Here is a 19,980-nt window from a genome sequence, read left to right as displayed (position 1 = left end):
AGAGAGAGAGAGAGAGGGAGAGAAAGAGAAAGAGAGAGAGACAGAGAATGAGATAGAGAAAAATAATAGTGATAACAAAGAATAAACGAAATTAACGTCGCGACCTAAAGACTTGTCAGCGCGCCTCTAAGCATAGGTACCTTCCTAATAAGAGATTAATTAACGAGTAATGACTTTAAAAAAAAAATAAATAGAGAGAGAGAGAGAGAGAGAGAGAGAGAGAGAGAGAGAGAGAGAGAGAGAGAGAGAGAGAGAGAGAGAGAGAGAGAGGGAAATAGAGAGAGAGAAGAGTCGGTGAAAACTAAATAAACAATAAAAATTCATTGAATGACAATACGCGTTTTACGGGGGTGGTTTGGGGATGTAAGTTAAAAAGCATGAATAATGAAAAAGTGAGAAAAAAGAGAGAGAGAGAGAGAGAGAGAGAGAGAGACAGAGAGATAAGAAAGATGAAGAACGATAAATAGAGAAGAGAAAAAGAGAAAAAAAATATACGAAAGAAAGAGAGATAAAAATACGAGGAAATAAAAACTTCTTCGTCTCGTTTCTCGCGGCCGTAGTTACTTAGATCGAATGAGAACTTTCCTTCCGAATGATCTTTCTTTCTTTTTTTTTCTTTACTTTTTTTTCTCTCTCTCTCTCTCTTCTTTTCTTTCCTCATCCGATCTTACACGAACGAGAGAGAGAGAATAATAAAAATAATAACAATGAGGATAATAAAAATAATTTAGAAATAATTAAGTAGCACGATGTCTTCGAGTTTTTCTACGTGGACGCACGTTTGAACGGTGTGTATCGAAAAAAAAAAATAAATAAATAAATAAAAATGAAAAAAAAAAAATTAAAAAGAGAAAGAAAAGATAAAAATAAAATAAATGTCGAGATATTCGTCTTCATCTCGTACGTAGAGGATCATGTTTAAGGGAAAAAAAAAAAAAAAAGAAGAAAAAAGAAAAAAGAGCAGATTCGGAAGGGAAGGCAATTTATACGATCTCGTTTTAATAATGCAATTAATATGATTATTATTATATTATTATTGTTATCGTCGTTATTATAATTGCATTTATATTATTAGTATTATTGTTACTATTATTATTATTATTATTATTATTATTACTATTATTATTAGTATTATTAGTATTATTATTATATATCATTATACATCGTGTTAATATTCTCATTACGGTGAAATCGAAAAATGGCAGCGAGCGTTCGACTTGGCCAATTTTTCAATATTACAAAAAAAGAAAAGAAAAAAGAAAATAGAAAGAAAGAAAAGAGAGAGAAAGAGAGAAAGAGAGAAAGAGAGGAAGAGAAAAAACGGAATACAGTATTCTCTTCATCGACTGAGTTTCGTATTATCATTCCTTCGGTTATCGATACGCTTACGTGATAGTGATTTAGAGAGGATCCGTATACTACGTGTATATTGTATAAAAGTATAAATATATATATATATATATATATATATATATATATTTATCGGATTAAAGAGATTTACGATTAGCAATTTGCGCCAGCTCGTACTCGTTTGGTCTTTAGTCGAATTGTACATTTCATGAAAAAAAGGATCGTAGAATCTATTTATAGATCGATCGATCAACCAGATCGTTCGATCATTCATGCATTGATATAAAATAACATTCCGAATATTCGCGAGCAAGAGGCGAAAAAAGGCATTAGGAAAAGAGAAAAGAAAGAGAAAGAAAAGGGAAAACGAGGAAAAGCAAAATAAATAAATAAAATAAATAAGTATACAAAAAAGAGAGTATATTAACAGCACATTTAATAAGTATCATCGCCGGCCCAAAATTCTCGTATTCGCGTTCATGATCCCATTTTTTCGGTTTTCTCGGTTTTCCATCCTCGTGATTTAAGTTTATTTTTTTTTTTATCTGCTCTTAACCCGCATTACACGTACCAACCCATACAGAGACACATACCAACGTCGTTTCTATCCCTTTTAAACACAGACCCACAGAAACACAGAAAAACACATCATACGTATGACAAATACAAAAACATATGTACTTACGTACGCGTTGAATTAATTTCACGCATACGCGTACGTAATATACGACACGTATTACAGACGAGACACATATACGATATACGATACAGAAAACACGAGAGAACACAGTCCAATACCATGGCCCTATGGCTAAATAGCTACCAACGCTCCTTGTGACTCTCTCCGCAGAAGAAGATTGGGAACTCGAATTGGAAGCCGAGCTGAAGGATTACGAATTTGTCTCAAGTGGCCAGGAAAGGAGGAACAACGAATTAGTAAGCGACATTATTGGGAATAAGGACTGGGAGAAGCAGATCGACGAGATGCTCAACGAGGGTCAGAACATTTTTCCAGTGATTGATTAAAAAGAGAGTCCTTGCTATCGCTACAATATATAATATTTTTTTGTATTTCTTGTTTTCTTGTTTTTATTATTATTATTATTATTATTATTATTATTATTATTATTATTATTCTCTTATATAAATATAATGCGTGCGTGTTATCGCGTTTGATAATTATTAAATAAACGTTGAATTGGCAAGGACAGATAAGGATAGATAGATCGTGTGGCGACGCGTGATATCGATCTTTGTTTTCTTCGATCGATTTTCTCGGTCTTGTTCGTTTTTAATCGAAAGGTAAAAAATTGATGATACATTGTGATGATTGGAAATAAAAAAAGAAGTCAACGCGAGACTCTTTTCGAGGATCGTAACTCTATCGTCATCAACATGTCGATAGCATCGTCGACTTGAGACATTGATTGTATTCTGTGATTGTAATTCTCGAAAAAAAGAGTGAATGAAAGAGAGAAAGAGAGAGAGAGAGAGAGAGAGAGAGAGAGAGAGAGAGAGAGAGAGAGAGAGAGAGAGAGACTGAGTGTGACTATCTCTACAGATTGTAAGAGTAAAATTGTATACGTATGTCTGCTGTGCATATGTGTGTGTATGAGAGAGAAAGAGTTTTTCTCCCTTATTTCCAATTGATCTGTTTTCTCCCTAAAACGACAGTACATTAAAACTCATTGCGATCCTCGAACACGGTGAAGACAACGAATCGACGAAGCGTTTTTCTTTTTCTCTTCTTTTTTTTTCTTTTTCATTTCTTCTTTTTTTTTTTTCTTTACAAATCGACTTGTTCTCTCTTGTGGAAAATATTTCGTGAAAAAGAAGATATAATCGAGATAAAAATAAAATAAAATAAAATAAAATAAAGAAAAAAGACGTGAAATTATCAAGGACAATCTCGCGTTCGGACTAATACATTAATATCTATCATACCTCGAAAATAAATCAAATTATTTGTAGTATCTTTATCGATCAAGCTTCTTCCTTATTATAATCCGACATCTATATACTGTCAGACGATGAGCGGATGAACGTATGAAAACAATAATTAACACCATAATTATGTCAATTGTTAGGATGATTCGTCAAGATGAAAATGTAATTTAAATGTGGAACTTTAAAAATAGGGAAAAAAGAGAAAAAGAAAAGGAAAGAAAGAAGAAAGCAAAAAAAAAAAGGATAAATAAATAATTAAATAAATAATAAAAAAATGTTCTCTCGATTTGTAATATCGATTAAGGTTTAATCGATAATAATTTGATCGGTATCGTTTCATCGGCGCGCATACGAATGAAGAACTATTATCGAATTAAGAGAAATCATTATTATTCAAATGCATTGTACTGTGCGAAGTTCTTTCCTTTTCTTTTTTATTTGCCTTTGTTCTGCTGAGAAATAAAAAAAAAAAGAAAAAAGAAGAAGAAAATGCAAATGAAAGAAAAAAGATAGATGGATCGTCGAATCGATCGATCTTCATCGGGTTCGAAGGATCTACAAAAATTTTTCATGGAAAAATTATATATATTATATACATATATATTATATATATTATATATACATATATATGTATATATATACTGCCGTGCATGTGCCGAAGGACACCATTTTTTTCCTCTCGAACGAATCAACGACGACGATGACGATGACAACGACAAAATCATTATCATAATTTATCGACAACAACGTTCTCGTTGCAAAGCTCGAAAAAAAAATATCCTTAAATTATTTCTATCGTTGGTGAAAAATTTTGAAAATATAACAAATGGAGGATTGAACACCGCGATAATGAAAGTCTGGCAATGATAACGACTATGACGATAAGTTATTAAAATAATCGTACCATTTTACTCGTATTTCGTTTAATTTCGCGTTCCAAAACTTTTTCAAATGACTTATTTCAAGAATCACGATCGAAGAAAATCTTTAATGAAAAGAAATACGAGACAAATCGTTGATAACATATCTCACTACGTGCCGTCCACCATTTCGTGTTTTTGCTGCCCTTGTAAGGCCTACACAAAAATTATTTTTCTTTTTTTTTTTTTTTTTCTATTTTCTTTACCAAGTTTAAAGAGAATAGATAAATTCTAATTTCGATTGGACACGAATATGCATTTCGAGAAAGCAGCATTTTACGTGAAATATTAAAACGTTTTGTCTCGTTGTCGTTCTTCTCACGATTTTCTTCTATAATTAAAACGTGGAAAAAATTTATTATAAAAGATCGTATGTAATGTAAAATGGGATGAACAAAAAAATCAGACACAGTATATTATGTTTGATTATTAATCGTTGAAATCGTTCATACGTTTGTCGGTATATGTTGTTTTATATGTTGAGTATGGATCATCGAGTTCTTCCATTATTTGTTCGTTCGTTTTCTTTTCTATTTTTTTTTTTTTTTTTTTTAAATAATAATCATCATTGATTGCTTGGAAGGGAAAAGAGAAAAATTTGTTTTTGCGAATGATGAAAGAAAAGTTACGTGGGAAGGAAAGTTCTCGCAAGGAATCATTAATTCTGAACTCAACGTTTAAATTGTGATCTATAAAATCGGATTGCTTGTAAATCATACTTTAATGGCGTTAAACGACGAGCGAGCGTGTGTAAATTTAAGAAATCGCTAATTCATTTTGGCCTAAGTCTGATCGAGAGATAGTTTTATGATGTATGTAGTATGTACGTGTAATGTGTGAGAAACATTTGCATATTTTTTTTTTTTTTTCTTTTTTTCTTCAAATCATCGATTGTATCCTCTATATGTCATTTTGTTCGACTAATTACACTGATGTCATTTTTTTCTTTTTTCCTAACGGGTGTTCATTAAGACAAAATTCTTGAGATCACCGATAATAACTTTTCTTAAAAAATGTAAGATGGTCCTTTGAACGAACGCCCTAAATCTCTGTGTAAAGGAAAGGAAAGAAAAATAAGAGAAAGAGACAAAATCTTGCAATGGCCAAAAAGTGAGAGGTGTACTTCGGCAGCCCCCAGATTTAAGAAAAAAAGAAAAAAAAAAAAGAAAAAAAAAATAATTAAATAAAAGTAAAATAAAATAAAATAAAATAAAATGAATGTGAATTGTATAATAAAGCTATCTTACGGTACAGTGCATTCACTCATAAAACACGAGCATACAACACCCGATAGCTATATAAATATATACATATATACATATAAATAAATATATATATGTTGTTGACTCCATTGAAAGTATGATAATATATAATGAATATTAATGAAAATATAATGGCGCAAGCATAAAATAACAGAACTATGGAAACATTATTAATATAATTGCGGGAATGTAACAACAAAAGTCGTGTACATCGTAAGAAATAAAAAGAAATAAAATATCCTGACTAATCTCTTATCCTTGCACTAATGTTCCTGGCATAAATAATACAGAACGTTTCTATAAAGTATGTTTTTATTTAAAATATTACAAACCCGTTTTGTGTGTTTAAATATCATTTTTATTATTCATTGGATCATATAAAAATATAATCTTTCCTAACTATTAAAAATAAGTAAATATAAAAAATAGAACGTGTAAAAGAATAAAAAAAAAAAAAAGAAGAAGAAAAATACAATAGAAAGCTACAAAACAATAAGTTTATACGAGGTGAAGTTTTAATTTTTCATTAAATTGGCACTGCTAAAACATAAAGACATACAGAGTGTTAAAAGAATAAAAATCCGATACTTTAAGAGCTTATATATAGTACTCACGGAACTGAGTAAAAAATTTGTAATCAACGTAACAATCTTAAAAAATGATGTGTTAATCTAAATCAAATTTTATTATTTACAAACGTTCATTATCTCATACGAGTCCCTTCGGTATTGAATGTACGGTATCAATGGAATTGGCTTGAAAGTACATCAGTTGTTACTACTGTAAATAAGATGCCATTATAAAAATTACTGATTTCCATGTAAAAAAAAAAAAAAAATAAATAAAATAAAATAAAATAAAATTTACCCTAAAGTAATCTCGAAAACGTCCACCGAATCATAAAGAAATAATTCTGTCGCGTTTGCCCCCCGTCTGCCTTCACAACGAAACAATTTTCAAAGTTTCTTTTTAAAAATGTATTGTTTTAAAGATATTTAAGTGTCTAAATTTAAAAAACTCACTCTGTATATAGTCTTATAGTATAACATATATACAATAACAAACAGTCTTAATACATTCTTTAATATTTATGAATACTTTGGTATTTATATACACTATTAACAACTTGTGTGTATCCTCTTATTTTAATTATGAGAAATATTTATCACAGTGACAGGGATCTTCGAATAATGATACTTAATTATGTTACTCTTCAAGGGTTATCGAAAAAGTATTCTATTTCATAACTGGTTATCTATATACAGTATCAAAAACTTACTTTCTTCTACTTCTTAAACTACGAAGTGGTATTGATGGAGTAGAATCCTAGAGAAAAAGAAAAAGGAAAGAAAGGAAGATAAATATTTGCCATATATTATAACAACAACAACAACAACAACAACAATAATAATAATAATAATAATAATAAATCTAAATGTACAGCTCAATGTAACGATTTTACTCACAATCTCAACAGGATCAATATCTTGCAAAGATTCGTCATTCGCTATGAATAATTTCTTTTTCCGAGTCGTTCTTTTTCTCTCTGTTTGTTCACTACTTGGAAGTTCTACTGTATGCTTTGCATCACGTCTATTAAAGAATGATAAACATTTGATCAATGACAATGTAATAACGTATTATGTTTCAAAGAGTTATCAGATATCAATACACTCACTTAGATTCTGAACCTGATAGATCAATGACTTCAGGCTGGGGTGGCAATGGAGCTTCCTTTTTTCTACCTTTTCTTTTTGTAGAACGTTCAATAGATACCACTTCATTTTCAGTATTATTTTCGTTTTCTTTCGACTTCTGTGACGTTTCGTAATTTTTTAACTTGAAATAAGAAAAAAAAAAAAAAAAAAGGAAATTAAACGTAGTAACAATTGTTTTTTTTTTTTTTTTTTTTTTATCGTGAAATACACGAATATACATAAACACACCTTTTCTTGTAAGTATTCAACATGACTTCGCAATTTTTTACATTCTTCCTTACTTGGTGTTGGTGTAGTTTGTCTACAAAATAATTCTTGATACCTCATGACCTATGTAAAATATGTCGTTCTCTATAAGATCTTGTAAAAATATTAGTATTTCTTTAAATACAAAAGAAATACGAACCTCACGTTTCTGTCTGTCTACATCCTCTTGTAAAGACTTTATCAAATTATCATATTTATTTAAAGTTTCATTTCTGTTCTTTTTAAATTCTTCCATCTCACGTTCTTTAGTGGCAAGATCTTCTTTTAACATGTCGTTGATTTTTCTTAGTTTCTCCCTTTCGGTTTGTTGGTCCTCTTTATCTTTTTGAAGAATTTCCAAAAACTTTGCTGTTTGTTCTAAAGATTTCAAACGTGTTTCTAAATTTTCCACTTGCTGTTCCTTACAAGATAAAACTTTCTTGGTATCATCCAAAGCTCGCAATGTCTCCTTAAGTTCTTTTTCCATAGAAAGAGTAGATTTTTCTTCGGCATCTTTCGCTTGTATCATTTGTTTCAGTTCTATTAATGCGTTAATAATTATACATTAAAAATAATGTAATAAAAATTACGTTTTAATAAATATCAACAGAAGAACAAACCTTTTTGGATAGCTATTATTTCATCGTCCTTATCCTTTTCCTTTTTATTAAATTCTTCTAATTTCTCCTGCAGCGCCTGCTGTTGTTTTATATTTTCTTCCATTAACATCTCTAGATCATATTTTTCTTTTTGCTTAGCATCTAAATTTATATCTAGCTCGGTAATTTTTTCTTGCAGTTCTTTTATAATTTTAAGATCATCTCCTAGTTTCTTGAAAATGAAAAACAAAATCATAATAAATCACTTTTATGGTCGAATTAAAAAAATATGATTTGTGTGTCTTAGTATTTGGATATTATATAAATCACATACTATATGTGCCTGTTTGTACTCTTCTTCTACTTCGTTACACTTAGCCTTTAGTTCTTTGTATTCTTTCTCTCTTTCTTCGTAATTTATATTATCATTCGTTTGAACAGATATCTCTTTTGAAAACTCTTCTAAAATACTAGTTTGCATGATTACTTCTTGTGTAACTAATGTAATAGTTTGACAGCTTTTATCTTCTTTCGATGCTAACTCTTCACATTTTGTTTGGATTCCTTTTTCCTCTGATTCTAATTAAAGTAAATCGTAATTTATTCTTAAAAAAGAAAAATAAAAAAAGGGAATAAATTTTGTTTTTAATCGAATTAATTCGATAATCACGTACCAAACATTATTTTTTCTACAGAAATCTCTTTCTTTGTATCCAAATTATTTATTTTTTCTTCTAATTGCATTTCATCTTCCGAAATTAATTCTGTTTTTATAATTACATCCTCACAAGAATCACTTGTTACATAATTTTCTGATTTTTCTGACATCTTAATAACAAGAAAAAACAATATTAAAACAATAACGCATTAAAAAAAAAAAAAAAAAAAAATTACTTGAATACTTATATTATTACAGTTATACATACTTCCTCCTTGTAAGAAGTAACTTCATACTTTACATTCAGTAACTTCAGCTTATTTTCTAGTTCAAATATTTTATCCATCATTGACTGATTATTATCTTCTAATACTTCTATAGTTTTAGTTTGCTCTGCAAGACAATAATTAGCTCGATCGAATTGTTCTTGCAACTCGTCTATTTTGTCTTCATATTCTACCATTAGTTCCTCTTGTTCTTTTATTTGAATTTCTTTTTTTCGTGCATCATTTGTAATAGTAATATATTCTTCTTTTGCTTCATTCAAAAATTCTTTAAGTTTCTAAAACATAAATATTATATATATATATATATATATATATGTATATATAATATATTATAAATAACAAATTTATTTCCATAAAATTTTACACAAACTAAATACCTTGATATGTTCTTCCTTAGAAGATAATTGCGATTTTATCTCTTCTATATAATATTCTGTTTCTTCGCCATTAGAGAGATCTTTCTGAGCAGCATCCAATAAACATTTCGCATGTTTTAAATCATCCTTCGTCAAGCTCAATTCAAATTCAATTTTATTTTTTTCTATACTCAAAACTTGATTACTTTTTTTTAATTCTTGAATAGTATCTTTCATAGACACTACTTTAGAAGTTAATTGAGAAATTTCAGATTCAAATACATTAGTTTGATCAGCAATATCATTTTCATCGGATAAACAAGATCGTTGCCTTTTTCGACTGCTTAACTGTGCCATTTTTTGTTTATAGTATTTTTCAACTTGTTTGATAGACCATTGCAAAGTATCTTCTTGTTGTTCTTCAACATCTCTTATACGAGCCCTATGCATTACGATTATAGTGATACATATAATAATCTGCATATAGTGGTATACACAATATTGATATAAAAAAAGATGTAATATTATTAATTCATAAATACGTACTTCCAATCATTCTCAAGCTTCTTTATGATGGTAGTATAAGTATCTACCATTTCTTGACGAATTTCGAAGTCACGAGTCAAAGCCATATTTTTCAAATCAGTAATCTCTTTTCTTAATTCTTTATTTTCCATTAATAAATGTTCATATTCTTCTTCAGAAGAAAACTTCAATATATCTGCCTCTGCCTCTGTATTTAGCGAATCTATTAAGCATTCAATGACATGTATTAAAAATAAAAATTCTCTGGCTACTAATATATATTATTTTGTCACCTGCACTTTCCAAAACTGTATCATCCCAATTTGTCACACTTTGTATACTTTTTTGAACTATTTTTGAAAACCTCGAATTTGCTTTTCTCTGTTCTTTTATTTTTGGCTCTATGATTATTTTTTTTGCAATTGCTGCAAAATTCAATACATTTTGTGTTTCTATATAAAGATTTGGTAAAGGATTAACATTAACAATTAAAGCAATTTGTTCTCTGCCAGATAATGCTCTTTGAAATAATCTTGTTAATTTTGATTCCCTGAAAGGTCCAATGATAGGTTCAGATTTTAGTTTTGATAATTGACCGTCATAAATTGACTTTAAACATTTCCCTAGGACCAACAAACTTGTGTTAATATTTTGTGCTTCCTTTAATCTATCACCAATATTCAATGTCTTCTTTAAACGTTCGGAACCAGCCAAGTCACAAAAGGAAAATCTGTTCAGAGAAATCATAATGAATTTTTTATATTAAAAAATTAAATAGGATACAAAAAAAACATACGTGCTTATATCCACAGAATCTGTTAGATTTTCCGAACAATACTTCAATAATTTAATAGTAAATATACAATGAGATCTTGAACTTCTTGCATTTAAAGCTGTTGCTGCTACTTTTAAATTATATTGGCCAGCCATTAAAACTTGATATGCCTCTGCACCAGAATTAACATAAACAGTATTCAAACCTTTGATGAAAGCTCTTCCTCGATTATCGGTTGCTAGTTTTAGTGGCACTTTTTTTTTTTGACAATCAATACTCAAAAGATCATATATAGTTTCATTATATATTTCTGCAAAGGATACCCACACTGAATAATGAGCATCACTGCATTCGCTGGGCCTTAGTGGTGATTCCTCTTGCAGTATCGTTTGCATTTGCTTGTAAGTATTTATATACTGATTTTTATCTACTGAACTAAAACTTAATAATTTAGTTTTAGCTTCTAACTCTTGAGCTCGTTCAAGAGAATTAAGAAAAATTGCGTCGCAATGATGTACAGGCTTATATGAAGGTATAGGCTTTGGAGTGATAATAGAAAAAACAAATTCTAAAGCACGTGGTATGATACCAGGTGATGTGATGGTTCCTTGCAAAGTATATGACTTTCCAGAATTTGTAGTACCTGTAGAAATAATATTTTTATATAAAATACATGTAAAATATCTAAATAGTATCTAAATTTTATACACAAGTCCATACCATAAGTCATCACATTACAACTTTGTCCAGCTAAAAAATCGAACATCTGTTGCTTTATTGCTTGATCAAATAATTCTAACTGCGTTATTTCTGGTCCAAATGTTTGAGTGAAAGTGTACGTTCTAGATGTGATCTCACTAGTTTTAGATCTTGCAAAACTACTGTTATTCTCTAAACATGGCAACTTTGTGGCCAAGGTAGTGGAATTGATAACTTTATAAGCTTCTTCTTGTTGCGGTAATAACTTAACTTTTCTTGGAAATGGCTTTAAACGTAAATATACTTTTATTGTTTTTAAGGACTGTGAATCAGAAAGCAAGGATGCTATGTTTTCTGCCGAGTCAAATTCAATTTCATATGCAGAAAGTAAATTTTTCTTTGTTTCTTGAGATGGACAAGGTCTTTGTCCATAAGCTAAAATACTAGGATCTCTACCAAACAAATATGACATTTCTTCACGGCTGTGAGTTTTATCTGATGGTCGTATAGAATCTAACGTGTTATTCATCTACAAAATGAAATGTTATGTTAATAATGTATATATCGTATGTTTAATTTCACTTCACATAGAGAAAGTTTATGTGAACATATAAAATCAATTTAATAAATTGATAGAGTACGTTTAAAATAATAGAAAAACGCACAAATGAAAAAGCAAAGTATCAACATACTTTTATAATATAGATTTTTAGTTTCAAAAATTCAAAATATTTATGCAACAACTAGATAGTTATTTTTATTAAATAGAATATTTACTTTTACTTCATATCTCTCTTCACAGAACTAAAACAATAACGTACTGCTTACAATTTACAAAGCAAACTTAGAAAGTTTGGAGAGAAAAAGCGTCGTTAACATTCCTTCCTCCTTCGTAAATCGTATTCTAACTGTAGCGGCAAACGGTTACTGCTTCATTTCAAAATATCCCACAACAATGATTATTCGCTTTGATTGGTTGAAAGATCATATAGCTCCCTCTATCATTTCAGTTTTCATTCTTCTAGCATTGCTTTATTCATTTCTCAAGATTATGGCGCTTAAAGTAATTCAACCAATAATTTCTTCGGAAACATAGATATTAAAAAGTGCACCAATCAGAAAGCAGAAAATGTGCAAAGATCGTAATGCAGTTACCAATCACTTTTGTTAATTTCCTAGTTTTTATACTATCAAAAAACAATGAAAATAGATTATCAATCGCACAGAATAAATGACAAATTTTAAAAGTACGTACAATTGTTTATCTCTAATATCATATTTTTCATGATTATTTATTTATTACGACAAAAGAACAATAAAACAATTTTTTTTTGTCATATTTAATACTGTAATTATCACGATATAATACACTATTTTATATATATATATATATATATATATATATATATATATATATATATATATATATACGGCATATATGGGAGTAAACAAAATAAAAGGAGAAACAAACTGATAATTTATTCAATATTATATTTCAGGATATTTTTCGCGCAGCGAAACTGCGACAAAACGAATAAACTGATGCAGAGACATAACAAATTGATTTCTATAACATATTATTATCATTTAATAAAATACGCTGGAACACACGTTTAGCATATATAACAAGATTTATATCATATCATTACTATGCATATTACAAGCAATAACCGTTATTAGAAAACGTAAAAAGTTGCAAAACGGAAATTATTATATTTTAAATTATTAATTAAAATATTATTTTAAAATTGCTTGGCAAAACACTGATCTTTGTTAGATACTTTTTGCTTTTGAAGGTACATTATATAAGATGTAACTGGATATCGCGAATTCCTACTTAACATCTTGTTTCTAAAAGAAACTACGGTAGAAGTCTTTTTTAATTTTTTTTCCTTTTGCAGATTAACAACATCAAATTCTGTTGTACCACCAGAATTTGAAGGAATATAGTTTTTCTTTGCTTTTGTAATACCACTTTCTGTAAATCCATTTTTCATCATGGATGTAGGCGATCTTACAGTTTGTTGCACAGGATTTTTCAATAATTTTGTCTTCTTAAATGGATTCATTGGTACATCAGAAAGATTTTCTATAACATCAGCTGGAAGTCGTTTAATTCCTCGCGTAAAAGTTTTTGTCAGTACTTGATCTGATTTCTTTACTTTAATATCTTTCTCTTGTTGTATTTTTTCTAATTGCTTTCTTTGCTTATTTTTGTTCATATCTTTATTAGCCTTTATACTTTCAGCAGCACGTTTGGCAGCTTCTAAAGCTTCATGTTTTGATTTAAAAAATTCGGTATTTTGAGGCATCTCGTTCGATACCTTCGCAACGGACATCGTTGAACTTTTCAAAATATTTTTTCGCAGTGATTTTTTTGATTGCTCTTTTACTTGCAATGTCGGAACTTCCGACATCGTCTTCTTTTTCTTTTTATTTGGAATGTTTTCTATTTCCACAGATTTTTTATCATTCTTCGTTGTACTCGTAAACTTCTCATTACTTTTATCTTTATTTTCCATGTTTTCCTTATTTTTATTCTTTTTCTTATTTTTCTTGCTTTCGTTACTAGTTACGATATCCATTTTTTCACCTTTCTCTATATTTTTCTTCTCTACTGTAGTTGCTATATTTACTAGATCCAATTCCTTAGAATCTTTATTCTTTTTATTTTTCTTCCTCTTCCTCTTCTTTTTTTCATCGTTAACTTTAAGTACATTCTCTGAATTTTCTTTTTCATTATCAAATCCAGTACGTATCTCTAATTTGGAATTTATTTTATTTTTCTTATTTCTCAATTCTATCTGATCGTTCGAATCATTAATTTCTGCATGTCTTTTCCTTTTAATCGACGCAGACGAGTTTGATTCTAGCAGTTCTGTAGTTTCTGCAGTAATAGTTCTACTTTCACTTTGTTCGTCATTTTTATCATCTATCAACTCAGTTTCCGAGGCATTTTTATTTTTTTCTAAGTTAATGTTTGGCGCGCTGTCATTTAATTTCTGTTTCTTTAAATATTTTGTTGTAGGCGTTTCGCTGCATGGCGATATTGTTTTATTCAAGTAGGCCTTCTTAGATAATAAAGTCTTAGGAAGATTTACATCTTTAAGTAATTCTAATAAATCAGTAGAAATATTATTTTCTATAGAACGTTTCTTTTTCGAGTTTTTGGAGTTAGTTATACTCGACTTACTTGCATCACAATTATCAGATGATAAATCTTTTAAATGTATATTTTCTTGTTCTTCGTTAGAAGAAATATTCTGCTTATTAAATTGCTTTTGTTGAAAGGTATCAGTTTTAGGAGTGCTACATGTCAATGAGATATTTGTTCCTTTAACTTTTTTTGCGAATACTATCTCAGATTCATTTAACTCTTTCTTTGAAGTTTCTTCTATGATCTCATTATCTTCGTTTAATTTTTGTTTCTTTTTTGGTTTCTTCCCCGACGTATTAGAATCTAACTCTGATATGGTGTCAATTTTGTTTTCACATACAATTTCATCTTCATCTGATCCTGAAATATGTATCTCTATATTTACTTTTTGTTTCAAATTCTTTTTCTTGTCACTTTTTATATCAGACACATTTATCGATTTATTTTGTGCCTCTTTATTTACTTCCTCTTCATCTATATCCTCAAGCTTTTTTTCGCAAGACTTTTCTGTATCCTCTGTGCCTTCTGCTTCTTTCTTTTCATTTTTATTTTCAGTTAATTTTTTATCTTCTTCACTTTCTATGTCCTGATTTTCCTTTTCTTCCTCCTGCTCTTCATCTTCACCTTCATCATCCTCTTCGTCCTCCCCTTCATCTTCTTCTTCATCTTCTTCTTCAACTTCGTCATCATCGACGACAAAGTCTGCTAGATCTGAACCATTATCATCGGGATCCGAAAATTCAGATTCCGATGCTCTACATTCATCTCCCGGTATATCGTCATCTGAGAATTTTCCGATAGTTTTACCATCAAGATTATATTCTGCATTAATATCAGAGTCTATACTTCTGTCTGAAAATTTGTCTTCATTAGATTCGTCGCCACTTTCATTGTTATGTCCTTCATTTTCTTCTTCATCGTCCTTATGTTTAAATAAGAAACGAGGAATTCTAGGAGTCTTGTTTCTTATACCACTGTTGCTTGAATCAATACTTTCATCGCAGGTATCTGAATCTGAACCAATGTGTACCATTGTAGAGTAATTTTTATTATACCTTTTCTTTCCACTGCCTTTTGTTAGTTTATTTTCATTTTTTTCTAAATTAATAGCATTATCTTCTTCCTCACTCGAAGAAATGTTCAATCTATTATGTCTAACAAGCCTTTGCTTTGATTTATCACTTTTATTTAAAGAACTATTTAAGGAACGATTTTTCTTTTGCTTTTTATCCAACGACTGCCTTTCATGTTTATTTTCTAATATATTTATTTCTACTTTATTTATAACATCAACAGTAATTTTAGCTTCTTGATCTTCAAATACTTGTTCCGATAGAGATACCTCTTCTTCTTCTAATTGTTTATCTAATGATTTCACTAGTACACTTCTATTACATACAGGTGTACTCTTTTGTGATTTCTCTTTCTTCGATGCACTGTGTGATGATATATCAATCTCACTTTTGTCAATGTTCGTTTTATCGTTTAATTTATTTGGAGTTCTTCCTACTTCATCCAATTTATCTTTTGCTTCCTTGGTTGACGATTTGGAACTGTTGATAGATCTTTCCATACTCTCTTTTACTTCAGAATTATTATCATTGTCTTGTACAGAATCCTTAGATTTAATTTCTATTTTATTCGTATTACTCAATTTATCATTTAGATAATCGAGTTTCGTTTTTAATATAATCGTATCGTCAGAATCATAATCAAATTTTTCTTTATCTTTCGATGCTTTTAATTTTTCGGCAGCTAACCATGCTTTTTTATCAACTAAAAGAAGATCACATTCTGTTTCGCTATCAGTTTCTAATTTTCCTGTAGATGTCGAATGCATTAAATTACTTCGAGTTTCAATATTGATATTTTTATTTTTTTGTTTCCATTCATCGGCAGAGATATCTTGGAATAACATCCTTATATCTGAGATGTTTTCACATTCATCATCATTTTGAACATCATTCTTCTTTTCTTCCTTTTTGGATTTTGATATATTGAGTTCAGTAACTGATTTTGTTTTTGACATCACTGGTGTATTTGATGATGATTGCATTTTGGATCCCTCTTCATCAGGTAAATCTGCTTCTGGTATGTCATGGGACTCTGCAACAGTGGAAGAATCAATTTTCTCAGGGATAGAAGTGGAAAGTTTTGAAGATTTTAATTTTAATAAAGACTTAGTTGAATCTAACTCAGTTTGTTTTGCATTATTAGCAGAATTCTTTATTGAATCATCGCTAAATTCTAAAATAAGAAGAGATGAATCAACTGTTGATGTACAGGATACATTATCTTGATTGTCGTTACTAGAATTGTTACCTTGAGTAACATTTGAATCTTTAGAAGCAGAAATCACTTTGGCAGTTGTTGAATCACTTATTTTTTCATCATTTAGTACTTCAGTTACATTTACATCGTTATTACAATTATCCTCATTCACAGATATATCTATAAGTTTTTCTTCTGGATTTACAGAAACATTTGCCTTATCTTTAATTTTATCATTGCTGTTTATTTCTTCTATATTACTTATGTTCTGATCAACAATTTCTATACTTTTTTCTTCTTTGATAAGTAATATCTCCTGTATTTGACCGTTACTACTATCATTTATTTTAGACTGTTCCTCTGGTATGGAATCATCTTCATTTACTAAAACTTTATGTGACACAGTATTCGATTCATCTGAGTTTTCGTTTATAGTAATACTATTTATGCTAGTTTTTTCATGTTCTTCTTCATTAGACGGAGTTTCCTTTGTATCTGACATGGATACAGATTTATTTTCTTCTTCTAAATAGTTGACTTCGTTTGTATTTACATTACTATTACTTTTTATTGAATTATTACAATCTGATAAAGACACAGAGGATTCTATTAAGTGAGAATTATCTGGGTTTATATTATCATTGCTTTCAACATTTTTCCCTTCTTTCGTATCAAGTACAGCGATAGAAGTTTCTTGATGTAAGTTTTTTATGTTAGATATAGTTTTATTTTGTTCGGACACTGAATTATTTTTATTCAAAAATTCATTTTCTTTATTGCTAGAATTCATTTTCTTTTCCTCTATAGAAACATGTAATATATTTTCATCTTTTGATTTCGATTCTTTTGATATATCTTCTAAACTATGTGGCGATTGTTTTGAGACATCTTTGGTTAATATATCATCATTGACATTAGCAGCGGAATATTTATCTTTCTCTAGGGTATAACTTTCATCGGATGATTTTACTTCTGTTTTGAAAGTTTCACTAATTTCCATATGATTCTTTTCAGAAGAATCATCGAGTGGTCCTTTAACTGCTATGAATGTAAATGTGCATTATAAAAGTTGTTACATAAATAATTAAGCGCAAAAGATAATATTTAAATATAATAATAGTTAAATATAATTATTCATAAAATATAAAATACTGTCAAATAAAAACAGGTTATTTTTTATAAATTAACATAAATAATTATAAAGGACGTTTTTTTTTTAATAATCATACAGCATGCATTATAAAAATTATAAGCTAAATAAAAATTATTACTTGTTTTGATTTGACTGTCTTATATGTGGTTGCAACAAATCTTACCAGAATAACAATCCTTTTCTTCTTCAATTTTATCAATACTCTTATTATCCTCATTAGACTTATTTTTTGACAATTCAAGTTGTTCATTTGGTGATTTTATATTGGTTGAAATTACATTAATAGGTGCTGTAATTATGAAAAAATATGATTATAGTAACTAATCGTACAGAAATATACGTAGAAATATTAACACTAACATGTTTCAGTTTCAATTACTATTTTTTCTAATTCTATGATAGGAAATTGCTTTTCTTCTTCTTCTATAACAGTCGACTGGGAAGGTAGTACCGATGCCCTTCTTTTTGCTCTCATTGGTGTATTCATTACTTCATTTTGAACTTCTTCAACTGGTTCTGCTATTGTAGGTTCCGGGTCCATAGAACTAGCTCGTGTTTTACGAGTTGTTCTACCTATAGGTGTAGATATCGTTTCTGATCCAGCCCTTGTCATACGTCTATTTGTAAAAAGGAATGCACAGATATAAATGCGTCTCTTATATTTATATCTTATATATATAAATACATAAATATAGATTTATACCTAGGACGTGTATTAGCTTTTGGCGTATCTAATGCAGTTGTTGCAGCTAAGCTTCTCCTTGTCATTTTTTTTGGTTGTGTTTCTATCAATGTCTCAAATTCTGTATCCACAGAATTTTTACTAGAACGCAAGCGCTTCTGAGTTTCTAAAGTATCAGAATCAGCCGTGTCTGCACGAGTACGAAAAGTACGAGTACCTTGTGTACTAATTTCGGTTATATATAAATCTGGGGGAGAACCACTTTGTTTTGTAGATTGTTTGTTTCTACTACTACGACGAACTGGAGAATCGGTTACAATAGACCCAAATCCTGCACGGGTTCTGCGACCTGTCGCTAAAGCATTAATAAAAATTTCGCTATACAAAGAGAAACAATAACTCTATCGTTTAACCTGACAATTATAACAAAATACATCGAAAGAATAATAAAATTTGATTGCTTTTTCTGAAACGATAAATTGTCAAGTCTTTCGGACGATCGTCACTCACGTTGACTACTAGACGTAATATTAATTAATAAATACTAATAGATAGAACGATTGTTTTATACAATATGTAATAAAGCTTCATATATCAATCATTTAAACTGAGAATACGCTAAGTATTAGCAAGTACGTTTTGAATAAGAATGTAACAGATTTTTGTCAATAGGTTTCGACCGTTACACGAAGTTGACCCGGTATATCTCTGCGCATGGTGAAGAAAAAAAGAATAGATCATACGAACCAGTCTTCGTTTCCACATCCTCGTCAGAATCTCTTATGGATCGTGGCATTTCAATGTTACCTTTTAAATTATATATCACATACGATAAAAGGTTTATTTAAAAAAGAAATAATTCGTAAAACGCAAGTAAACACGTGTTATTATCGGTACGTTAACCAATGGCAACTACTTTTCTGATATCCCGCGCGATAGGTTTTGACTATCTTAGAAAATATTTGTGGCGACATCTTATCGCTACACTTTACATTATTTAGAATTTTTCGATCAAAAACAAAAGAAAAAATTCGTAACTGTTCACGCCATTACATTTTATTCATTAATATTTTATAAATCTTTCTTTTCGAAAAGACGTGATTATTGTAATTTTTCAAACACATATACATTTATGAAACCTTTGCAACTATACACCTATCGATATTTTCTATTTTGGAATAGACCAATAAGAAAGCGATAGTAGAGAATTGAATGCAGATTGGTTTATTTTAAATATTCAGAATAAGTATGTATATGTTACTTTTCTTTTTATAAAAATTTATATATTATGATAAAATATAAAACATTTTATTAATATATGTTTGATAATTAAGATAATGTATTATATTCAATACAATAGTACTTTCTTAAAAAT

The 19,980-nt window shown here is 29.3% G+C and overlaps 3 protein-coding genes across 9 annotated transcripts in view; 1 reads left to right on the top strand and 2 right to left on the bottom strand.

The window, feature by feature from the left end:
* Nucleotides 1–2,421, top strand: part of LOC122632671 (synapse-associated protein 1) — a 50,615-nt gene extending 48,194 nt beyond the window's left edge. For both annotated transcript variants that reach the window (XM_043819774.1, XM_043819771.1), the window contains one exon: nt 2,201–2,421. In XM_043819774.1, coding sequence (XP_043675709.1) covers nt 2,201–2,376 — 176 coding nt within the window. In that variant the 3' untranslated portion in view covers nt 2,377–2,421. The remainder of the gene's footprint in view (nt 1–2,200) is intronic.
* Nucleotides 2,422–6,552: 4,131 nt separating this feature from the next.
* Nucleotides 6,553–12,616, bottom strand: LOC122632202 (kinesin-like protein KIF20A). Of its 3 annotated transcripts, none has more exons than XM_043818755.1 (15): nt 12,035–12,616; nt 11,364–11,871; nt 10,665–11,286; nt 10,162–10,598; nt 9,890–10,091; nt 9,365–9,785; nt 8,969–9,262; nt 8,717–8,870; nt 8,377–8,621; nt 8,064–8,274; nt 7,604–7,983; nt 7,426–7,527; nt 7,158–7,318; nt 6,946–7,072; nt 6,553–6,805 (listed from the first exon to the last, which is right to left on the bottom strand). In XM_043818755.1, the coding sequence occupies exons 2-15, from the start codon at nt 11,869–11,871 to the stop codon at nt 6,755–6,757; spliced, it is 3,915 nt and encodes a 1,304-aa protein (XP_043674690.1). In that variant the 5' UTR covers nt 12,035–12,616; the 3' UTR covers nt 6,553–6,754. The 3 variants fall into 3 exon arrangements, with proteins under 3 accessions (XP_043674690.1, XP_043674689.1, XP_043674691.1); XM_043818754.1 differs by having other exon boundaries at nt 12,120–12,616; XM_043818756.1 differs by having other exon boundaries at nt 12,171–12,616.
* Nucleotides 12,617–12,816: 200 nt separating this feature from the next.
* LOC122632201 (MATH and LRR domain-containing protein PFE0570w-like) lies at nt 12,817–19,532 on the bottom strand. Of its 4 annotated transcripts, XM_043818752.1 has the most exons (6): nt 19,353–19,532; nt 18,627–18,960; nt 18,284–18,540; nt 18,087–18,212; nt 16,822–17,811; nt 12,817–16,605 (listed from the first exon to the last, which is right to left on the bottom strand). In XM_043818752.1, the coding sequence occupies exons 1-6, from the start codon at nt 19,399–19,401 to the stop codon at nt 13,085–13,087; spliced, it is 5,277 nt and encodes a 1,758-aa protein (XP_043674687.1). In that variant the 5' UTR covers nt 19,402–19,532; the 3' UTR covers nt 12,817–13,084. The 4 variants fall into 4 exon arrangements, with proteins under 4 accessions (XP_043674687.1, XP_043674685.1, XP_043674686.1 ...); XM_043818750.1 differs by having other exon boundaries at nt 12,817–17,811; XM_043818751.1 differs by having other exon boundaries at nt 12,817–17,808.
* Between the last annotated feature and the right edge of the window lie 448 nt (nt 19,533–19,980).

Source organism: Vespula pensylvanica, chromosome 10 (genome assembly GCF_014466175.1).
Source record: "Vespula pensylvanica isolate Volc-1 chromosome 10, ASM1446617v1, whole genome shotgun sequence".
In the NCBI taxonomy this organism is placed as follows: Eukaryota; Metazoa; Arthropoda; class Insecta; order Hymenoptera; family Vespidae; genus Vespula; species Vespula pensylvanica.
The sequence above is the reverse complement of the archived record's forward strand: the minus strand, read 5'-3'. Positions and strand labels throughout refer to the sequence as shown.

Bases quoted from the DNA above. Each gene is read 5' to 3' on its own strand.
- LOC122632202 (XM_043818755.1), bottom strand. From the start codon at position 11,871: ATGAATAACACGTTAGATTCTATACGACCATCAGATAAAACTCACAGC. The intron at 9,786-9,889 runs GTACGTATTTAT...CGTAATGCATAG, and splicing joins AAGCTTGAGAATGATTGGAA to GGCTCGTATAAGAGATGTTG. The intron at 7,319-7,425 runs GTGTGTTTATGT...TCTTATTTCAAG, and splicing joins TTGAATACTTACAAGAAAAG to TTAAAAAATTACGAAACGTC.
- LOC122632201 (XM_043818750.1), bottom strand. From the start codon at position 19,401: ATGCCACGATCCATAAGAGATTCTGACGAGGATGTGGAAACGAAGACT. The intron at 18,541-18,626 runs GTATAAATCTAT...TTTTACAAATAG, and splicing joins AAAGCTAATACACGTCCTAG to ACGTATGACAAGGGCTGGAT. The intron at 18,213-18,283 runs GTTAGTGTTAAT...TCATAATTACAG, and splicing joins AGTAATTGAAACTGAAACAT to CACCTATTAATGTAATTTCA.